The sequence below is a fragment of the Varanus komodoensis genome, unplaced genomic scaffold, assembly GCF_004798865.1.
Source record: "Varanus komodoensis strain SLA01 unplaced genomic scaffold, ASM479886v1 scaffold27, whole genome shotgun sequence".
NCBI lineage: Eukaryota > Metazoa > Chordata > Lepidosauria > Squamata > Varanidae > Varanus > Varanus komodoensis.
In genome coordinates, this window is record NW_025335701.1 from 11820335 (window position 1) to 11837408 (window position 17074).

Sequence of the window (17074 nt, forward strand, 5' to 3'; positions counted from 1 at the left end):
GGAGCGAGCCCAGGCCCTGCCGGAAAGCGCACCTGCGGGGGTGTGGTGAAGCCAGGCTCCCGGCGCCCAAGAGCTGGCCACGGCTCATCTGCAAGGGAGGGGGGACGACCGCTGCCCCCCCCGCTCCCCCGCCACCTCCGCGCCCCGCTCCCCTCCTGAGGAGAGGTGGCGTTCGGCCAAGCGAGCGCCCAGCTGCGCACGGAGGAGCGCCGGGGCTGGAGCGCGGCGGTGGCGGCCGCCTTGCTAGCTTGAACCGGCCCGACCCGGCCCCTCCGCCTGGGCACACGCCGGGGACGCCTATGTGCGGAAGACGCCCGCAGATGGCTCTCCGGCCTGTGCAGGTGGACACTCGCCATGTCGGGGTCTTCCAGAAGCCCCCCCACCCCTCCCCCGGTACGCGCACCTCTTCATGCAAGTGATCGCGCGTGGGAGGGAGAGCTGAGCAGAGCCAGGGGGCTCCTTGCGCGCCGCTCTTCCCGCCCTCCAAAGAGAATCGCCTCGACGGAGAGGTGGAGCGGGCGCAGCGCACCCGGGAGAGCGCAAGATGCGGCTCTCGGGCCCATCGCGGGGCTGCCTCCCGGCCAGGGCCCCACAGGCCCGCCGCGATCCGCCCGCCCTTCCGCGGGCGCCCTTGGTTTCGGGGCCCGCCCGCCCTTCCCGCGCCCGCCCGGCAAGGCTTGCAAGGGCGCCGCCGCCGCCGCGGAGGAGCCTCCCGCGCCGGACCGAGGCGGGCCGGTCCCCCCCGCCCCGTGAGCCGCGCGCGCCTGGCGCAGCCAATCCGCTCGGGCGGGGCGGGGCGGGGCGGGGCGGGGCGCGCCGCCTACAAAGGCGAGCGGCGGAGGCGGCAGCCGCAGAGGTGGCAGGAGTCGCCTGCCCGCCCGTCCGGCCGTCCGCGCCATGCCTGAGAGCTGGGATGGGGTAGGTACCGCGGAGCCGGCGCAGCCGGGGAGGGCGCTCGCGGTGCGCTTGGCGGCGGGGTCCGCCCCCTCCGGCTCCCCGGGGCCTGAGGAAGGGGCACCCCTCCGCTTGCCCGGGCAGCCCTCGCCGTGCCGCGGGGTGGTGGGTCCCCTTCGAGGCATGACAGGAACGGGGAGGGCGGATCCAGGCCCTGCCCCTGCCCCTGCACACCAGCCACGGAGGAGGCCTCTGTGGGCACCGAGGGGGCAGGAAGGGCTCCCTGCACGTGCTCCAGCCTCCCCCGTGGAGCCTCACAGATTCCCTGGCTGAACTGGGGTCTGTCCTGTCCGGGGGCCATCCCCGGCTTGGGGGGAAGCCTGCACGCTGTGTGTGTGCCGGAGGCTGGCCGAGGGGGGGTGGGGGGTGGGTGCTTTGTGCATGCTCCGGCACAGCCTGCAAGGGGCGCCGTGGCAGAGACCACGGTGGGCGCCGTGGCGGAGGGCAGCCGAGATCCTGGCCCTGCAGCTGGTGAGGGGGCTGAATCATGCATCGGGGTGTGCAAGATGCTGCTCAGGTGATGCTGCCTCTGTGGCAAGGTGACACCTCCATGTGGCGTCAAGGACACGCTCCTGCCCCGTCCTCTCCGCGCATCCGGCATCCTTGTGAGGCACGTCCCAGCCGGTCCCTCGCAGCGGTTTGCTTTCCGTTCCCCTTAGCAGCCCCCCCACCCCCGATGAGATCATTGGCTGTGTGCGCCTCTTTCCCGGACGCGGGGAGGCAGTGCCAGTGGCGGGGCCTTGGGGGGGCATCCCAGCTCCGCAGCCGAGCGGGCCCTGCTACCCACACGCAGCCAGGGGGGCCCAAGGATGGAGCACAGTCCCCCAGCGGCCTTGCTGTCGGCTGCGCCTGTCGCTGCCCCTCAGCCTGGGCGCAAGGTGTGACCTTGGCTGCACTCGACCTGCCCCCTGCGCTGCCGCACACCTTGGGCGGTGATCCTCCGGCCCTTGGGGGGGGATTCCTTCTTTCTGTCCTTGGAGCGCTGGAAGAAGGAAGCGGGGGAGGCAGGCGCCTCTCTGGCCCTTGGGAGTGCGGGAGGGGGGTGGCGGCTGTGTCCCACGCGGTAGTTTGCCCCTCGGGGCTCTTCCCCACAGCCCCCCCCCCAAGCCTGGGCAGGGAGACGCTCCCCTCCTGCTGGCCACAGTGGCGGTGTTGTGAGGGGACTGTGGGGTGTGTTGGGGGGGAGGTTCCCCACAAGCCAGGCAGGATGGCAAGCTTCCCAGGAGAGCCTGTTTGGGCTGAATGCTGGCATCCGTTGACTTTCTCCCACGGAATGGGAAAGCAGGGCAAAAAAACCAAACAAACATCTAGAGCAGGGACAGCCATCATGCTCCCCTAAACAGCGAATCAGAAAGGGGACTGTGCAGAACTGACTTCTTCAGGACAGGCTTCCCGGATGCACTGAATGCCCGGCACCCCCTGCCACCCCGTCCCAACATCCACAACACATCTGGAGGCACAGAAGGGAAGGCTGGCCTGGGCCGTCGTTCCATCTGAGCGCCACAGAGTCACAGAATCATGGGAGAGTCGAGTTGGGGGGGCCGTGGGTCCTGTTGCAGGGCACCAGGTCACGCCACCCCACACGGAGGGTGGCTCACTGTCGGTGCGCTCGGGCGATGCCTCGGGGCCCTTGGAAGGGCGGGCTCTTGCGCGGTGCCTCGTTTCTGCTGCCCAGTGGCCCTGCGCAGCCCTCGCCTCCCGCGGGCTGGGCGGAGGTGAAGGAAGAGCGACCTTCCGAGGGCTGCGGAGGGGAGAGTGGGAGGCTCGGCCCTTCACTTCTGCCCAGACCTCTTTCCTCCAGGCTGTGGCCACTCTCTGGGCCCAAACGGGCCGTGTTTTCTCTCTGTGTCTGGAGGCAGGGCCTCTCCCTCCCATCCTGCCCCTCAGGAGGGTGCCGCGGGTGGCCTGAGGGGGATCCCTGCACCCACCTTGAAGTCCAAGTGGGTGGTGGGGAAGGACTCCCCACCGGACGCCCATGTGCGGCGCTGCCCCGTTGGGCTGAGCTTGCATTGATGCAGGCCAGATGCGCATTTTCCCTGGGACGGGATGCAGGGAAGCTCAGGGGGAGGGAGGCCGTTCCGCCCCGCAGCCTCTGCTCTGCTTCCCCACCAGACTGACGCCTTTCCTCTGTGTCTCACGCAGGAACATGATATCGAGACGCCATACGGGCTGCTTCACGTGGTCATTCGGGGGTCTCCCAAGGGGAATCGCCCGGCCCTCCTGACGTACCATGACGTGGGACTCAATCGTAAGTGTGCCGCTTTGATCCTGCTGCGCAGGGAGAGGCCTTCTCCCCCACTCCCCACAACGCCGTGGTCTCCGGGGCGGCTGCTTTGGCAACCTGCCAGTCGTGCTGCGGGCGCCAAAAGGGGCAGCGTCAGTTGGCCTGGTCTGACGAGCCCAGCGAAACGCAGCGCGCCTTCGGGGTTGCTTCCTCCACTGCTTGGAACCTCCAGCGCCTCGCTGGGGCGTCCGTGTTTCACAGGAAGAATGCAGTCTTTTGAGACGGCGGAGCCAACGGTGAGCCGGTCCCAGAGGGACAGAGCTGTGCGCAGGCTTGCTTCTCCTTGCACATCCTGCCATTGCTGTGCCAATGTTTGTGGCTTGTGGTGCCCACAAATGTACTGCACTTGGGCCTTGCACACTCCCCAGTGTGCCGGTCGGTGCAAGCAGGGTGCCGGCGTTTCCTCCACCTGCGTGCGCACCGTCCCCTGCTTGAGGGACTCCAGATCTGGGAAATGCTCAGCTGTTTGCAACTCGCTCCACCTCTGGGCGCGCCAGGGACTCTTCCGCCTCCTGGAGGTGGCACGCCTGTTCCTGGGAAGGGGTCCACGCACGGCCATTTTCAGAAAGGAAGTGCGATGTTGGCTCACCCTGCCGTGAGAGAAGCGAAGGGCCAGACGTGGTTTTGTGAAGTCCCATCTCTAACGTGTGGGATTCTGGCGTCAGATCTTTTTCTTGCATTAGGCTGCTGTTAGGTCACACGCAGGAAACTGGGCTTCCTGCCCTGAGGGGGAAGGATGACTAGGAAGGTGGGTGGAGGAGAGTGTATTCAAAGATGCTGGAGTATTTTAAACATCTGGAATACTAGTATACATTGTTTAAAGGTGCTGGCCCTGTCACCAGCCCTGCTCCCGGGCATTTTGGTCTTTCAGATGTGACTGTCTAGAGAAGCAGTTCCCACATCCTGAGGTTAGATCGGATGAATATACAACTTGGGTTGTGAATATGTGGAGAACTGGCTTTTCCGGACAAGATCTTCCAGTGGGATTTGTCCCAAGTTCTTTCTTTCATTTGGAGGCTAAATCGGTCCTCACCAAGAACAGACTTTCCTGGTCCCTCCCTCTTGCTCCAGATCTGCCTTCCAGGACGAATCCACAGAGTCTCCTCCCCAGCTGCATTTTAAACTGTCAACGTATAGATTGCCTGTGCCAATCACTCCTGAATTCTGGTAGCCCTGCCCTGTGTGGCCGTGTCTCGTCAGGGCGTTGCTTGATCTGCTATTCTGTCCATTTGGTTTTAACTCTGTGGGCACCTTTGATTTTGATGATGGTTCTAAATGTTGAGACATAGATTCCTGTTTGTTTGTTTGCACTACTGTGGAATCTTCTGTTCAAACCTGTGGTGCGTAGGATGGGAGCTGCAGTGCACGAGGAGTGGCAGGAAGCCTTCCCAGCCTGCGCTCAGCTCAGTACCCGTTCCTTAAAACAGATTTGCAAAGCCGCCTTTCCAGGTTAGGGCTGGGACAACTCTGCTGGGACATTGGTTTTTCAACCCGAACCCTGACCTTGATCTTGAACCCCAACCCTGAACGGGGCAGACATCGCCGTGCCCAAAGGCCGGTGCGTCTCGCCACAGCTCAGTCTTTCTGGCCTTGCGTCAGTTCCAGTCCAAACTTCTGAGCAAAAGGCAAAGCATTCTGTTTTGCTCCGTTGGAAAGAATACCGTGCTTTTGGTGCAGAGCTTTCGTGTGCCGACAGCAAGCCATGCCGTCCAGCCTTTATGTCATTTTGAAAAATAGGCTGAACTCGTTTGAGAGGCCCTGGGAATGCTGGGACCCAAATTTTCTCAGGACTCGTTGGCAGAGGTGCCTGGAGAAGGGGTGATTCAGGGACTGTGCGGTGGAAGCTGGCAGATTGTCCAAGGGCTGTCCCGTCGAACAGGGTTCGGAAGGTCAGGCTGCAGGGTTTGGGTCTCCATCCCCAGAAGCCCCTGCAGCACGCCCGATTGCCGGGAATGCTGGGATGGGTGGCTCGCAGCCTCTGCAGGACCTGTTCCCGCACTCGCAGGACTAGACTGGGTGGCTGCAAGTCGCGGAGGAGTCGCTTCCCTGAGGCCCCAGTCGGATGGTGGAGTGACGGCCTGGCAAGGCGTGGGGAGGTCCTTTCCCCGAGGCGTCTAAGTAGCGGCTGGGCATTCCCCCGTCAAGGGTGCTTGGAGCAGAGGATGCCGCCAAGGGACCCCCAGGGACTGGCCCGCTCCAGCTCTGCACTTCTGGACCACCTCTTTGCCTCAGTTTCCTGATCCAAACAGCCCCCTGGGGGTATTAGTTACCCATATGGGGGGAAACAGGCAGGATCAGGGCAGAGGGGATGGACCTTTGGCTGCCTCTGTCCCCGAGACCTCCCCCCTCCTGAAAAGCATCCCTGCAACCCACAACACCCTGTGGCCTCGAGGAAGCCGAGCCCAGAGACTGCATGGAACGCAGGGGCTGCACCTCCGGTTTCTTGCGCCGCCTCTGTCTTAAAAGGCTCTGCAAGCTTTGGGGATGGGCAGACATCCCACAGAGACAGGGAGGTGCTTGCACGGTTCTGCTCCCCGTTGGTGTCTTGAAACGGGGACGGCACTGCACAAAGCCTGTTCCAGTGGTTCCCTCCCTCCCTCCCTCCCTCCCTACTTGAACCCAGCCCAGAGCACCTTTGATCCCGTCCCCCTGCACAGACCGGCTGTCGGGGGGCTGGAAAGGTTTGGCCCCGGCTGGTCCAGGGTCTGCTGCGTGGCCGCTGCTCCTGCTTGGATCGAAGGCGTGCGGCTGCACGCTGGAGGCTCCTGGGCAGCACCGCTCTTCCAGGAAGGTCACCTTGCAATGCAGCAGAGCGGGGGGGGGGGGGCGGCCTGCAGAGGGGAGGCAGCGAGCTGCCGGGAAAGGAGCGGACGGTTCCTCGCAGGCTCTCAGCCCGGGTGGCAGAGCCGAGCCTCCTGTGGAGTTGCTTCCTCACAGCCCCAGTCTTCGGGAGGGCTGCCCCCAGGGTGCTGGCCTGGTGCAGAGGACCCAGAAACCTGCTGGAGAGCTGCTGCCAGCCGGTCTTGCCGGTGCTGCCCTTTCGTCAGGCTGATTTCCGATGGTTCCAGGGATGCTGAAATGCGTTTCTGTGGACACGCAAAAGCAGTGTGGTTTGGGCGGCTTTTCGGGGCTTGCAGACCTGGGGCGGAAGCAGTGTGGGCCTGGCTGGGAGGCCTGTGGATATGCCTCCGGGTGGAGATGCAAGCGGGAGAGACTGCTGGGGAAGCAAAGCCGCCCCCAGGGCCCCAGCCGGGGCCACAGCTGCCCCACCAGTGTTAGCAGTGGGGAAGCCGCAGCAAAAGCGCCAGTCCCCGGCTGCTCCAGGGCCCCGAGGGAGGGGCTGTGAAGCCTCCTCTTCCTCCGGCAACCCTCCCTGGGCTTGCCCTTCCCCTTCACTGGCAGACGCAGGAAACTGCCGTCCCAGCTGCGTCGGGGCTTCTGTGCGAGGAGGAGGCCGAGGCCTCTGGAGCTGGGCTGGGCACAGCCCCCGAAGGACCGGGCAGCCCCTGGCGGGTGGAGAGGAGGAGGAGGCTCCCCTGTGGGCTGCAGTGTCCCCAGGCCTCGGTCTTGGGGGGCCCCTCGCCCGCATGGACGTGGTCGCGGGAAGAGCAGGTGGGGGGGCTGCCCGCCCCATCCTCCGCTCCCACCACTGGCTGGTGTTGGAGCCCCCCGCCCCGAGGGGAGCAGCGATCCGCTTCCCAGGCATGTCGTGGGGGACGTGCATGCCGAGTTTCCCAGGCGCCGCGGCCCTGGCCAAGCTCTCCCGCTCTTCTCCTCCCGGTCTCCTGCAGACAAGCTCTGCTTCAACACGTTCCTCAACCTCGAAGACATGCAGGAGATCGCCAAGCACTTCGTGGTGTGCCACGTGGACGCTCCGGGGCAACAGGCCGGGGCCTCGCAGTTTCCTCAGGGGTAGGTAGCCCAGCCGCCCAGGCAGGCGCCCAGCTGGGCGAGGCAGCCGGAAGGGCCCTTCCTTGGCTGGATACGGCCCGCGCTCGCCCGGAGGTGTGGGCACGCGGACGGCTCGTCGGGGCCTCGCTTGCCCTCACAGTGAGCCGCGTTGGCGTGGCCTTCCGCAGGGCCCATGTCGGGACAGAGCAGGTGGGCCCTGCTGGGGCGGGTGCCCTCCGGGGGCCGGCGGGCCGCTCGGTGTGGCGGGTGGGCTCCCCGTGGCCAGAGCCTGGGCCCGCATCACGAGTCCCTCGCTCCGGGCCCCTCCTGGCTCCCAGAGGGAAGGCGGATCCCAGGAGGCGGGGTGGCGCTGTCCTTGGACATGACCACCCATGTCACCCCTCCCCTGGGGGACGATTCTGCTGCCCAGACGAGGAAGGTTCTGCCCCCCTGGCCTCCAGGGACTCCCCCAAATTTGTCCTGCAAGGACAACCCGCGGGGCGATGGCCCCGTCCTTCGGCTCCCTGGGGCGGCCCCTTCCCCCCGCCTGGGGGCACTTCCTGGCCCCGGGAGGAATTCGTGCCGTGTGGCAGGGCTTGTGCTCATGCCAGCGGGCCCCACGCCGAAGAGCAGGGGGAGCTGCTGCGGGGGCGCCCGCTGGCCCAGTGCTGTGGACCACCCGGGCTGGGGGGGGGGGGGGGGGGGGGGACGGGTGTGGGGCCTGTGCCGGGCTGCCCCGCCGGCCGGGGTTCCTCCGGGCTCTCCTCTGCTCGGGAGAACAAGCGTTGCCTCTCCCCGCTGCCCCGCTCTCTGCCTGCAGGTACCAGTACCCTTCCATGGACCAGTTGGCCGCCATGTTGCCCAGCGTGGTGCAGCACTTCGGGTGAGCCTGGGCTCGGGGTCTCTTCCCCGCAGGGAGGGGGCGTGGTGCGGCAGCGGAGGGCAGGTTCGTGGCGCCGGTGGTGCCGGGTTCATCTAGCAACACCGCCTCCCTCCGCTCCCCTTCCCAGCCTCACCCCCCGCATGCCACGATCAGGACAGCGAAGCCGGCTGGGCCCGATGGGAGTTGTGCTCCCACGCTCCGGGAGTGGGCCGGGGTGGAAAGGCGGCCGTTCGGCCACGGGGGGCGCCGCAGGCTCTCCTTCCTTCAGGCTCCAGCAGAGGGTTTTGCGAAGCACCACATGCTCCCGGCAAGCGGGCCCGGGTCGCCGAAGCCCTCCCAGAGGCCTATGCTGGAAGGGCAAGGTAGTGCAGCGGTTGGAACACTGGACCGGGAGGAGGGAGGGAGACCCGGGTTCCAGCGTCCGCTCAGGAATCCGTCGCTCCCGGTGGCCTGGACCTGTCGCCTTCCTGCTCAGGCTGGCCCCCCTCGCCAGACTGTTGTGAGGAAGTGAGGGGAGGGCACACATTTGAGCTCCTTGGCCAGCACAAAAAGGGGGCGGTAGGCGCTCTTCCAGGGAAGGCCAGGCTCTCCACGGTGACACCGCGCGTGACGGGGGCCGGGAACCGGGTCATGGGCAGAGGTGGGTCGGCCGGCAGCATTTGTGCTGCAGGAACTGGCGGCGGGGAAGGCGGCCGGCGGGTCTGGAGCCTCCGGCCGGATCCGGCCCATGAGCTGGGCCAGTGAGGCTTGGGATCCGGGCACGAAATGGGCGGGGGCAAGGCTGGGCCTGCGCAGGTGGCCGATGGGCTCTCTTCCCCAGGTTCAAGTACGTGATTGGAATCGGCGTGGGAGCGGGTGCCTACGTGCTCGCCAAATTTGCGGTAAGCGACCCCTGGCCGGCCTTCAGAGCCCTTGTGTGTCGGTGCCTGCGAGAGAGCCATCATCTGTCCGCTTTTATTCCCGATGGGGCGAGTCTTAGGAAGGACAGAACTCACTTCCCGCAGCAGCATCTGGGGGCTTGTTCCAGGGCAGAAGCCTTGTGGCCAGTCTGAGGCGGTTCTGTTTGGAAGAAATCCCCACCCTGCTCGTGGGACGCATGCGTGCCCATGAGGGAGGCAGTGCCGAAGTCCCGCTGGCGAAGAGCGGATTCCTCATTCTAAATGTTTTTATTTGTTTTAAATGTTTTTACTGATATTTTTATTTTCCCAACATTTTAACAATTAATTGGTTTTATCCTTGTTTTTGTCACTATTTATTGCATGCAGTGTGTTGTGTGTTGTTACGTTTTTTTTGTTCTTGGCTTTTTTGCTTTTTGTCCTTTGTAAGCTGTCCAGAGACTTTTAGTAATGGGATGGCATAGGAAAACTTTAAATAAATAAAAAAATAAAAATAAATAGCTAGCTAGCTCCCTGTGTGAACACCTGTGTGAACACCTGTGTTCACACGTGCACTTTGGCGCTGCTTGGACGCCGGGGAGCCGGCACATTCGCTTCTCTCCCCCCCATCTTTTTGCTGCAGCTGATCTTCCCGGATCTGGTGGAGGGGCTGGTCCTGATCAATGTGGACCCGAACGGCAAGGGCTGGATTGACTGGGCAGCCACCAAGGTGAGCGCCCCCCCCCCAGGCATTTCCAGGTCATGGGGCAGATCTGGGATTAGCTGGCAGTCACCCGAGAGTGAGCTGATGGCCATCCCAGCTGGGGATGATGGGGGCTGTAGCCCAACACCAGGGGGGGGAGGGTGCCAGGTGGGTGCAGGCCTGGCTAGCCAAAATTAGGGAGGCGGAGGTGTGCGTCAGCTGCTGCCAGCAACGGAACTGTATTGGAATGCTGCATTCGGAGGCAGGCTCTCTGGGCACCGGATGCTGGAGAAGCAGGACACCGCCACGAGCGTACCTGCTCGGACACCCCAGCATGCTGCTGGGAAGGCAGTGGGTGCCCCTGAACTCCACGAGAGAGGCTTATCCCCCAGAGAGGCAGCCCCGGGCTGCTGACCTGAGCCGGCAGGCAAACGGTCACTCTGGTGCTCTCGCTTTCTTCCCCCAGCTCTCCGGCCTGACGAGCACTTTACCCGACACAGTGCTGTCTCACCTGTTCAGCCAGGTAAGCAAGCCGAGGGAGCAGCGGAAGGGACCTGGTGGGGAGGGAGCTGTCCCCACGTCGGATGCTGCTTCCTGGCTCCCTCCACAGAAGGAGCCCCTTTCCTGCCTCCCGCATGTGTCAGAGGGCTGGGCGGCAAAGCCACATCGATGGCACTGCCTGGCCTTGGCCAGGGGGGATTCCAGGGACCTCTCTAGGACCCATCTGCCTGATTCGCACGTGCAAGGAGCTTGGCAGGACAGGACTTGTGCCCCCAGGCAGGGAGGACGGGAGCAGGAGGCACAGTCTTGCCCTGCCGCTTTGCTGCCCCCTGGCCTGAACACGCCCGGCCCAGCAGCTCAAGCCGACAGCTTCCATTTCGAGTCCCACCTGCAAGCAGGCCGTGGCAAGGCCGGACCGGAAGAAGGGGTGGTTCAGGCAGAAAGGTGGCGCGCGTTCAGAAAGTCTGACGGAGGTTGCAGGCGGAGGCCTCTGGAGGACGTGCCGTGCCCATCTCCTCTGGGTGCACCAGCGACCTCCCTCTGTTGCTTCCTTTCTGCCTTGCAGGAAGAGCTGGTGAGCAACACAGAGCTGGTGCAAAGCTACCGGCAGCAGATTGGGACTTTGGTGAACCAGTTCAACCTGCAGCTCTTCTGGAACATGTACAACAGGTCAGTCCAGCCAGGCTGGTCCTGGGTGGGGCCTCCTTGCCAGTGGCCCCCACGGCCCTCTTCTTCCCACCTCATAAAAAAAAAAAAAAAATAGTAGCCCCGCAAGCGCCAGCATTCAGCCAGAAAGAGGTCAGAATTGGCGTGAGTCCCAAGGGAGGGGAGGGCCTTCCCTGGAGAACCAGGAATTCTGCTCCCGGCTGCTCAGTCCGCGGTTTCGGCGATGGGCCCTGGTGCCACCCCACCTCTCCCGTTTGCCCCTGGTTGCCCAGCTCGCCGTGTGCGCGCCTGCCTGCCTCGGCGAAAATCACTGACATGTGTGCGTTCCCCTTTTTCGCTCAGTCGGAGGGACCTGGATATCAGCCGGCCCGGAAGTGTTCCAAACGCCAAAACGCTCCGGTAAGCTCCTAGTCGGGCGCGGATGGGTTTGCTGGGGGAGAGGACGGCCTGTGACCAGATTTCTGTCCTGGACTTCGCAGCTGCCCAGTGATGCTGGTCGTGGGTGACAACGCCCCTGCCGAGGATGGCGTGGTGAGTACGGGCCAAGCGGCATGGCGTGTTCGGTCCCACGGCAAGCCTGCCTCGGCCAACGCAGGGGAGAGTGGGGCACGGAAACATGGCTGCACGCGTGCGTGCGTGCGTGCGTGCGAAGCACTTTTGGCTCATTTGGCTTCCAATCAGCAGGTGACGTGGCCTGGCAAAAGGCATGCTGAAAGAAGGCCAGCTGCAGTGTGGGTCCCAGGGACTAGAGACTTTATGATTAAAAACTAGAAGCTTCCCTGCTTTACTCTGGACAGGCTTTTCTCTGCTCTCAGAGTGGGGGCCAGCTCACTTTCCTTGCCGTTTTAGCACCTCGAGAGTTTGCTGAGCACCGCACTAAGCCGGCATTCCCAGCTGGGTACCCCCAGGTGCATGGGGCCATGACTCCCAGCATGGCCCTGTCAACGCAGCACATGGGGGATACTGGGGGTGGTAGTCCGAACATACCTGCAGGACACCTGGGTGCGGGAGGCCGCAGCATGTGTGGTGTCCATGGCTCCCCGTTTCCGTCCAGAATGTTACCGTGAGACGCGGCCTTTGCTCTCTGCAGGTTGAGTGCAATTCCAAGCTGGATCCAACCACCACCACTTTCCTGAAGGTAGGATGCCGGCCAGCCTTCCCACGGCCACCGGGAAGGGCTGTATTTCCACAAAACTGGGCAGACTCCTGTCCTCAGCTGGCCCACCTCACCCTCCCCTGCGAGCCCGCCTGCCTCCTGCCGCCCCTCCCTGCCTGACTCGGCCTGAAGGCGCATGAGGGTCAGTGGGGCTCAGCCACATGTGTGTTTGTGCTTGTGCCGTGCTGGCAGCCCCGGGAACCCAGGCGGGGTGGGGGGGGGTACTTCCACACACACACACACACACACACACACACACACAGCCACAAACGGGCATGGAAGCCCATGGAAGCCCTTCAGCACTGCTGCCAGCTGCCCCCTGAGCTTTTGTGGGTGGCGGCCGGGGGGTTTTCTGGGTCCTGACCCTCACTGGTTCCCCCCAGCAGCTATGGTTTCCCGGTCTTGACAATGGAAGTACCAGGCGAATAAGCAGATTTTCTCCTGGCACTGAAAGGATGGAGAGAAGGCACCGGGCAAACCACTTGGGGGAGCTGGCCGCTGCGGGGAAGGCCCTCCTCTTTGCAGATCGAAACCTTGCCCCACCCACTCTGCTCCCAGCCCATATCAGTCCTCCTTGCCCAAAATTTTCATGGTGCCCGACGTGATCCATTGACGTTACCGATGTTAGTGCAACTGGCCGCCCACCCCTGGCGCATGGGCTGCCCAGGCTCTGCTCAGGACGTTCTGACCCGGCTTCTCTCCCCACAGATGGCAGACTCTGGCGGGCTCCCCCAGGTCACGCAGGTGAGTTCTTTTGCTCCCGCCTCGCCTTGTGTCTGTCGTGTCCGTTACAGAGGACAGGTGCTGCACGCTGAAATCCGGTCACTGCTCCGTGTTCCCCATAAATGCTGGAAGCCGAGCCCCCCTCTAGGATCATTCTCCGTCATGGCCGTTTATCCGTATTTTGATTCCAAAATGTGAAGCAGCTTTTAAAAAAGGCATCATGGAGCTATGACACAGCCGAAAGTCAGAGGCAAAGCAACACAGGAGATGGTTTTGCACGGAAGGTTTGGGAACACCCTCCTCTCCTTGGCCGTGCTCAAAAGTCCTCCTCCTGCTTCGATGCCTGCACCACTGGGGGCTGAAAATACCCATCCGGCTGGACGTGCCATTCCCGGATTCCAGCCGGGAATGCCAGCCGCTTGCAATGCCGTCCTCCTGTCCCAGTGGATGAAGCGTGGGTGCCTTTTCCTTGTTTTTCACTTCTGCACCCTTGTGCTCTTTCGAACAGCCTGGAAAACTGACCGAAGCCTTCAAGTACTTCCTCCAAGGCATGGGCTACAGTGAGTATTGGCCTAATTTTGTGGACAGAGCTGGGAGGACGTGGAGCGTGGGTATCAGGGTGGGGGGAAATGGGGCGGGGTGTCCGAAGGCAAGGTGTCCGTGGCTCGCAGCAGGATGGGGCATGCAGGTGTGGAAGGGAAGCAGCCGGGCTGACGGGCACCCAGCCAGCCTCTTGCCGGCTGCTGGAGCAGGGCTTCCATCGCCCCTCCTTCGCTTCCGAGCTTGGCGGATGGCTAGCACGCCGGCTGGCTTCCTGCACCTTCCCACATTCCTCCTCTTGCCCTCTGGGCGCTGCTGCTCTGGCTGGAGGCTCCCTGGGCGTATTGGCCCCCTCCTGAGCAGGCCCCCCAGGGCTCGCATGCTTGCTGCCCTTCAGAGGCTCAGTGGGGCCGGGAGGTGGGAAACTGAGGCCCAGAAGGCTGGGCTGGTGCGCAGCTCTCAGCTTTCAGTCGCAGAACTGCTCTTGCACCCCTGTGGGCTGAAGGGCGGGTGAATTCTGGCAGGAAGACGGAGCCAGTGCCCTCCGTGCGGGAGCAGTCCCCCGTGTGAAGCCCTCCTGCCTTCAGCCCCTGTCCGTGTCTCCCTGTCCGTGCGGCGTGGCCGCGGTGTCCGCGTCTGGTTGTGCCCTATGCCACCGGACGCTGAACGTGGGGGTCTCCTCCCTCCCCCAGACTCAGTCCCGCCTTCTCTTGAACCCTCCGTCTCTCTCGTAGTTGCTTACCTGAAGGACCGAAGGCTGAGCGGAGGATCAGGTACCCTCCGCCCCCCCGTCTGTCCACGTCCGTGTCCTCGTGCCGCATGCGTCCCCGTCGCCCCTGCACCACACGCCCTGCTGCAGCTTCCGTGTTTGGCCCTGCTGGGGCCGTCCCGGGGGCAGGGGGCCTGGGGGGGTGGGCTGGCTGGGGAGGAGGCCCCCGAGCTGGGGGAGGGATGCCCCACAAGGGACCTGCCCAGATCCACTGCCACTGGCAGAAGGGAGACATGGCCCCCACGGCCTCCTCCTTGAGGAGGGGTCCCCGCAGCCCACTGTGCAGGCGCTCATCATGGCAGCAGTGTCCCCGCAAGGCCAGGCCGCTCGCTCCTGCCCAGCATCTTCCAGAAGGCCGGACGCCTGCTGCACCCCAGATTCTCAGTCTGGAAGGCTGCAGAGGTGTGGGGCCGTGTGTGGGTCTCCGCTCGGCCACCGGGTCTCCACGGGGCCACCAGCCTGTACCACCGAGGGACACGGCAGCAGGGACGCGGGGCATCAGGGCGCATGGGGTCCAAGCACTGGCCTCCCTCAGGGGCGAGGACCCCACCCTTCCTACTCAGGACATCCTGCCTTGCCTGAGCTCCGCTGTGCTCCTCACGCAGCCAGGCAGATGGGGATTTTCCCGGAGCGACATGCCGCCATTGCCAGCACCCCGCTTCCGATGCACAGGGGGGCCACGGCCCCCGATGCGGCTGCTTGCGCTTTGGGGCTCTTCAGGGGGTGGGTCATGCGGCCTGCCTGCTCGTCGGTCCTCATGCCATGCTGCCGTTGCCTCGCTGCTTGGCCCCCAGCGCAGGTGAGGGGAGCCTGCAGCCCCCCGGATGTTGTGGGATTGGCCTCAGGCAGGGTGATGGGAGTTGCAGCCCAGCCGGCAGGGTCTCTGCTGCTGTGCCTCATCGGGCTGCCTTCTGCCCCCTGCAGGAGCCTCTTCTCACCCTCTCGGTGCCCTCGAAAGCGGCGGGTGGGCAGCGGGAGCCCCCTGCGGAGCGAGGCAGCCTCTGCCTGGTGGGGAGGGCCCTGGGCAGGGCACAGCCTGGGCCGCCCACCAGCTCGCCTTGCCGTGGCTCCGGAGGGCACGGGCTCTGAAGGCGCCCGGGGCTGCCGTGAGGAGGAGCTGCCTCGCTGGGCTGGGTGGCACGCAAGGAGGAGCCTGCACATTCCTGCCCCAGCGTTCCCAGCCCTCAAGAGGCCGAAGGCCAGCAGGGGGAGCTGAGGGCCCCGTTCGGCCCCATAGCGACCTCCCCAGCACTGCCCTGGGCCCTGCTCTCCCCTCCCTGCCCGTGCAGCTGGGGGGACAACAGGCTCTGCCTGTCGCCCTCTGCTGGCCGGGGCAGCCACCTCTGGGGCGCTCTGGGGCATGCATGGCTGCTGCGGGGCTCCTCTGGGCCCCCCACCGTGCTGCCGCTGCTGGGGGTGCCGGCCGCCCCCTCCCCCCACATTGCATCGCTGGGGCTTTGCCCGTGTTTTGCTGCTGCGCCACCCCGGGGGGCCCGCCCGGCCCGTGCGTGGGCTGACTCGCCTGTCTCTCCCCAGTGCCCTCGGCCAGCATGACGCGCCTGGCCCGCTCCCGCACCGCCTCGCTCACCAGCGCCAGCTCCGTGGAGGGCGGCCGCCCCCGGGCCTGCACCCACTCGGAGAGCAGCGAGGCCGCCGGGCAGATCAACCACACCATGGAGGTGTCCTGCTGAGGGCCGCCACGCGCCACCGCCGCCTCCTCACCCTCCTCCGCCTCCTCGCCATCGTCCTCGGGGGAGACCTGTCTTTCCACCGAGTGGCTCTGCAGCCGGCCCGCCTTGCAGCTTCTTGTGGCTTTGATTCCTTTGCTGTCCTTCTGTTCATGTTCTGATGGGATTTGAAGTCGTGGGGAGGCGTGTGGGAAGCGGCCACCCCCACAGCCAGCCATCTCCCCCCCAGCCATGGAGCTGTTTGGAACCGGGCCTGCTCCTCCGGGGCCCGTCTCGGGGCTCGGCCGAGTAGCTCTCCCTCCAGCGAAGCACCCAGCACCCAGGTTCCCCCCGCCTGCATGCTCGGCATGTCTCTGGCATCGCGGCGGCCTGCGCACACCACTCCCCCCGTGGCGGGCACAGGAAGGAGGGCAGCGGCAAGCTTTGCGGGGGAGGCCGCCTGGCTTCCTCCCTGGAAGTTGGCTGCGGAGCGCGTGCGGCCAGTGGCACGAGGAGCTGGCCCTCGGCTCTGCGGCTGGAGGCTTTGTCATGAGGACAGGGGAGCTGGGACTTTGCTGGGGGCCACACGTGGGGCAACACGTGTGTGCAAAGGCACGCATTTTCCTTCAGCTGCCTTGGAAAGTCATCCTGATGGATCCCCTGTAAAAACAGCTGCTTCCCTTGATGGAGAGGAATCAGGAAGGCTCAGTGCTAGGAGCTGACGCTGGCCCTCCCTCCCCTGGTCACCAGGCACTGGTGGTTTCCTGACTCTTGCACCCTTTCCAAAAAAAAAAAAAAAAAAATCCAGGGCTCTCAGGAAGAGCTTCCTGCTAAAACAGGCCCGTGCGTTGTGTCGCCCCTTTTGCCCCCAGCCCCTCCCAGCATCTTCCAAAGTGAGCTTGGCTCGGGCTGCAAGAGGCCCGTCGCTTCCAGGCTGCGGCGTGCGGGGAGCCCTTCCTTCTCTCAGATTGGGAACAAGGGCCAAGGAAGGAAGCCCTCCAGCAGGATGGCAGCACAGCTGGCACCGGGTTCCAGAAAGGGGCCCTGTGCTGCCCCCCGGAAAGCTGCCTCTCAGCCCATTGATGTATTCCTGTGTGGGGAGAAACGCTCGCACCAAGCCGGGCCAGGTCCCAGCCCCCTGGACTGCCCGGTGGGCCCTTCCTGCTGACATGTCAGTCCAAAAGAGCAGCTCCATAGAAGGCCCTGATCCCGGTAGTAGGATGCTGGCCCAGCCCGGCCTGGCCCACCCCCTGGGCTATTCTCTGAGCCCAGCCGGTGTTCCCGGACCAGCGATGGTTCTGCAGTGCCCCTCCAGAGGTGTTTTGGGTGTTCGTCAAGTGAAAATTCCCCAGGGGTTGGCTGAAGTTGCATCCCAGTTCTGGAGAGAACCTGGTGGGGGAAGGCTGATTCAGTGCCGTCAATTTGCTTTATTGATACCCAACGCTGCCCTGCCCCCCCCATC

General features: G+C 64.5%; 1 protein-coding gene across 2 annotated transcripts; it reads left to right on the forward strand.

Moving 5' to 3' along the window:
• The first annotated feature begins 867 nt into the window (after window positions 1-867).
• NDRG4 (NDRG family member 4) lies at window positions 868-15683 on the forward strand. Of its 2 annotated transcripts, XM_044434067.1 has the most exons (15): window positions 868-918; window positions 3097-3202; window positions 7030-7150; window positions 7950-8012; window positions 8833-8893; window positions 9531-9617; window positions 10057-10113; window positions 10657-10760; window positions 11100-11156; window positions 11237-11288; window positions 11848-11895; window positions 12622-12657; window positions 13145-13196; window positions 13911-13949; window positions 15482-15683. In XM_044434067.1, the coding sequence occupies exons 1-15, from the start codon at window positions 898-900 to the stop codon at window positions 15634-15636; spliced, it is 1059 nt and encodes a 352-aa protein (XP_044290002.1). In that variant the 5' UTR covers window positions 868-897; the 3' UTR covers window positions 15637-15683. The 2 variants fall into 2 exon arrangements, with proteins under 2 accessions (XP_044290002.1, XP_044290004.1); XM_044434069.1 differs by lacking the exon at window positions 13911-13949.
• Window positions 15684-17074: the final 1391 nt, after the last annotated feature.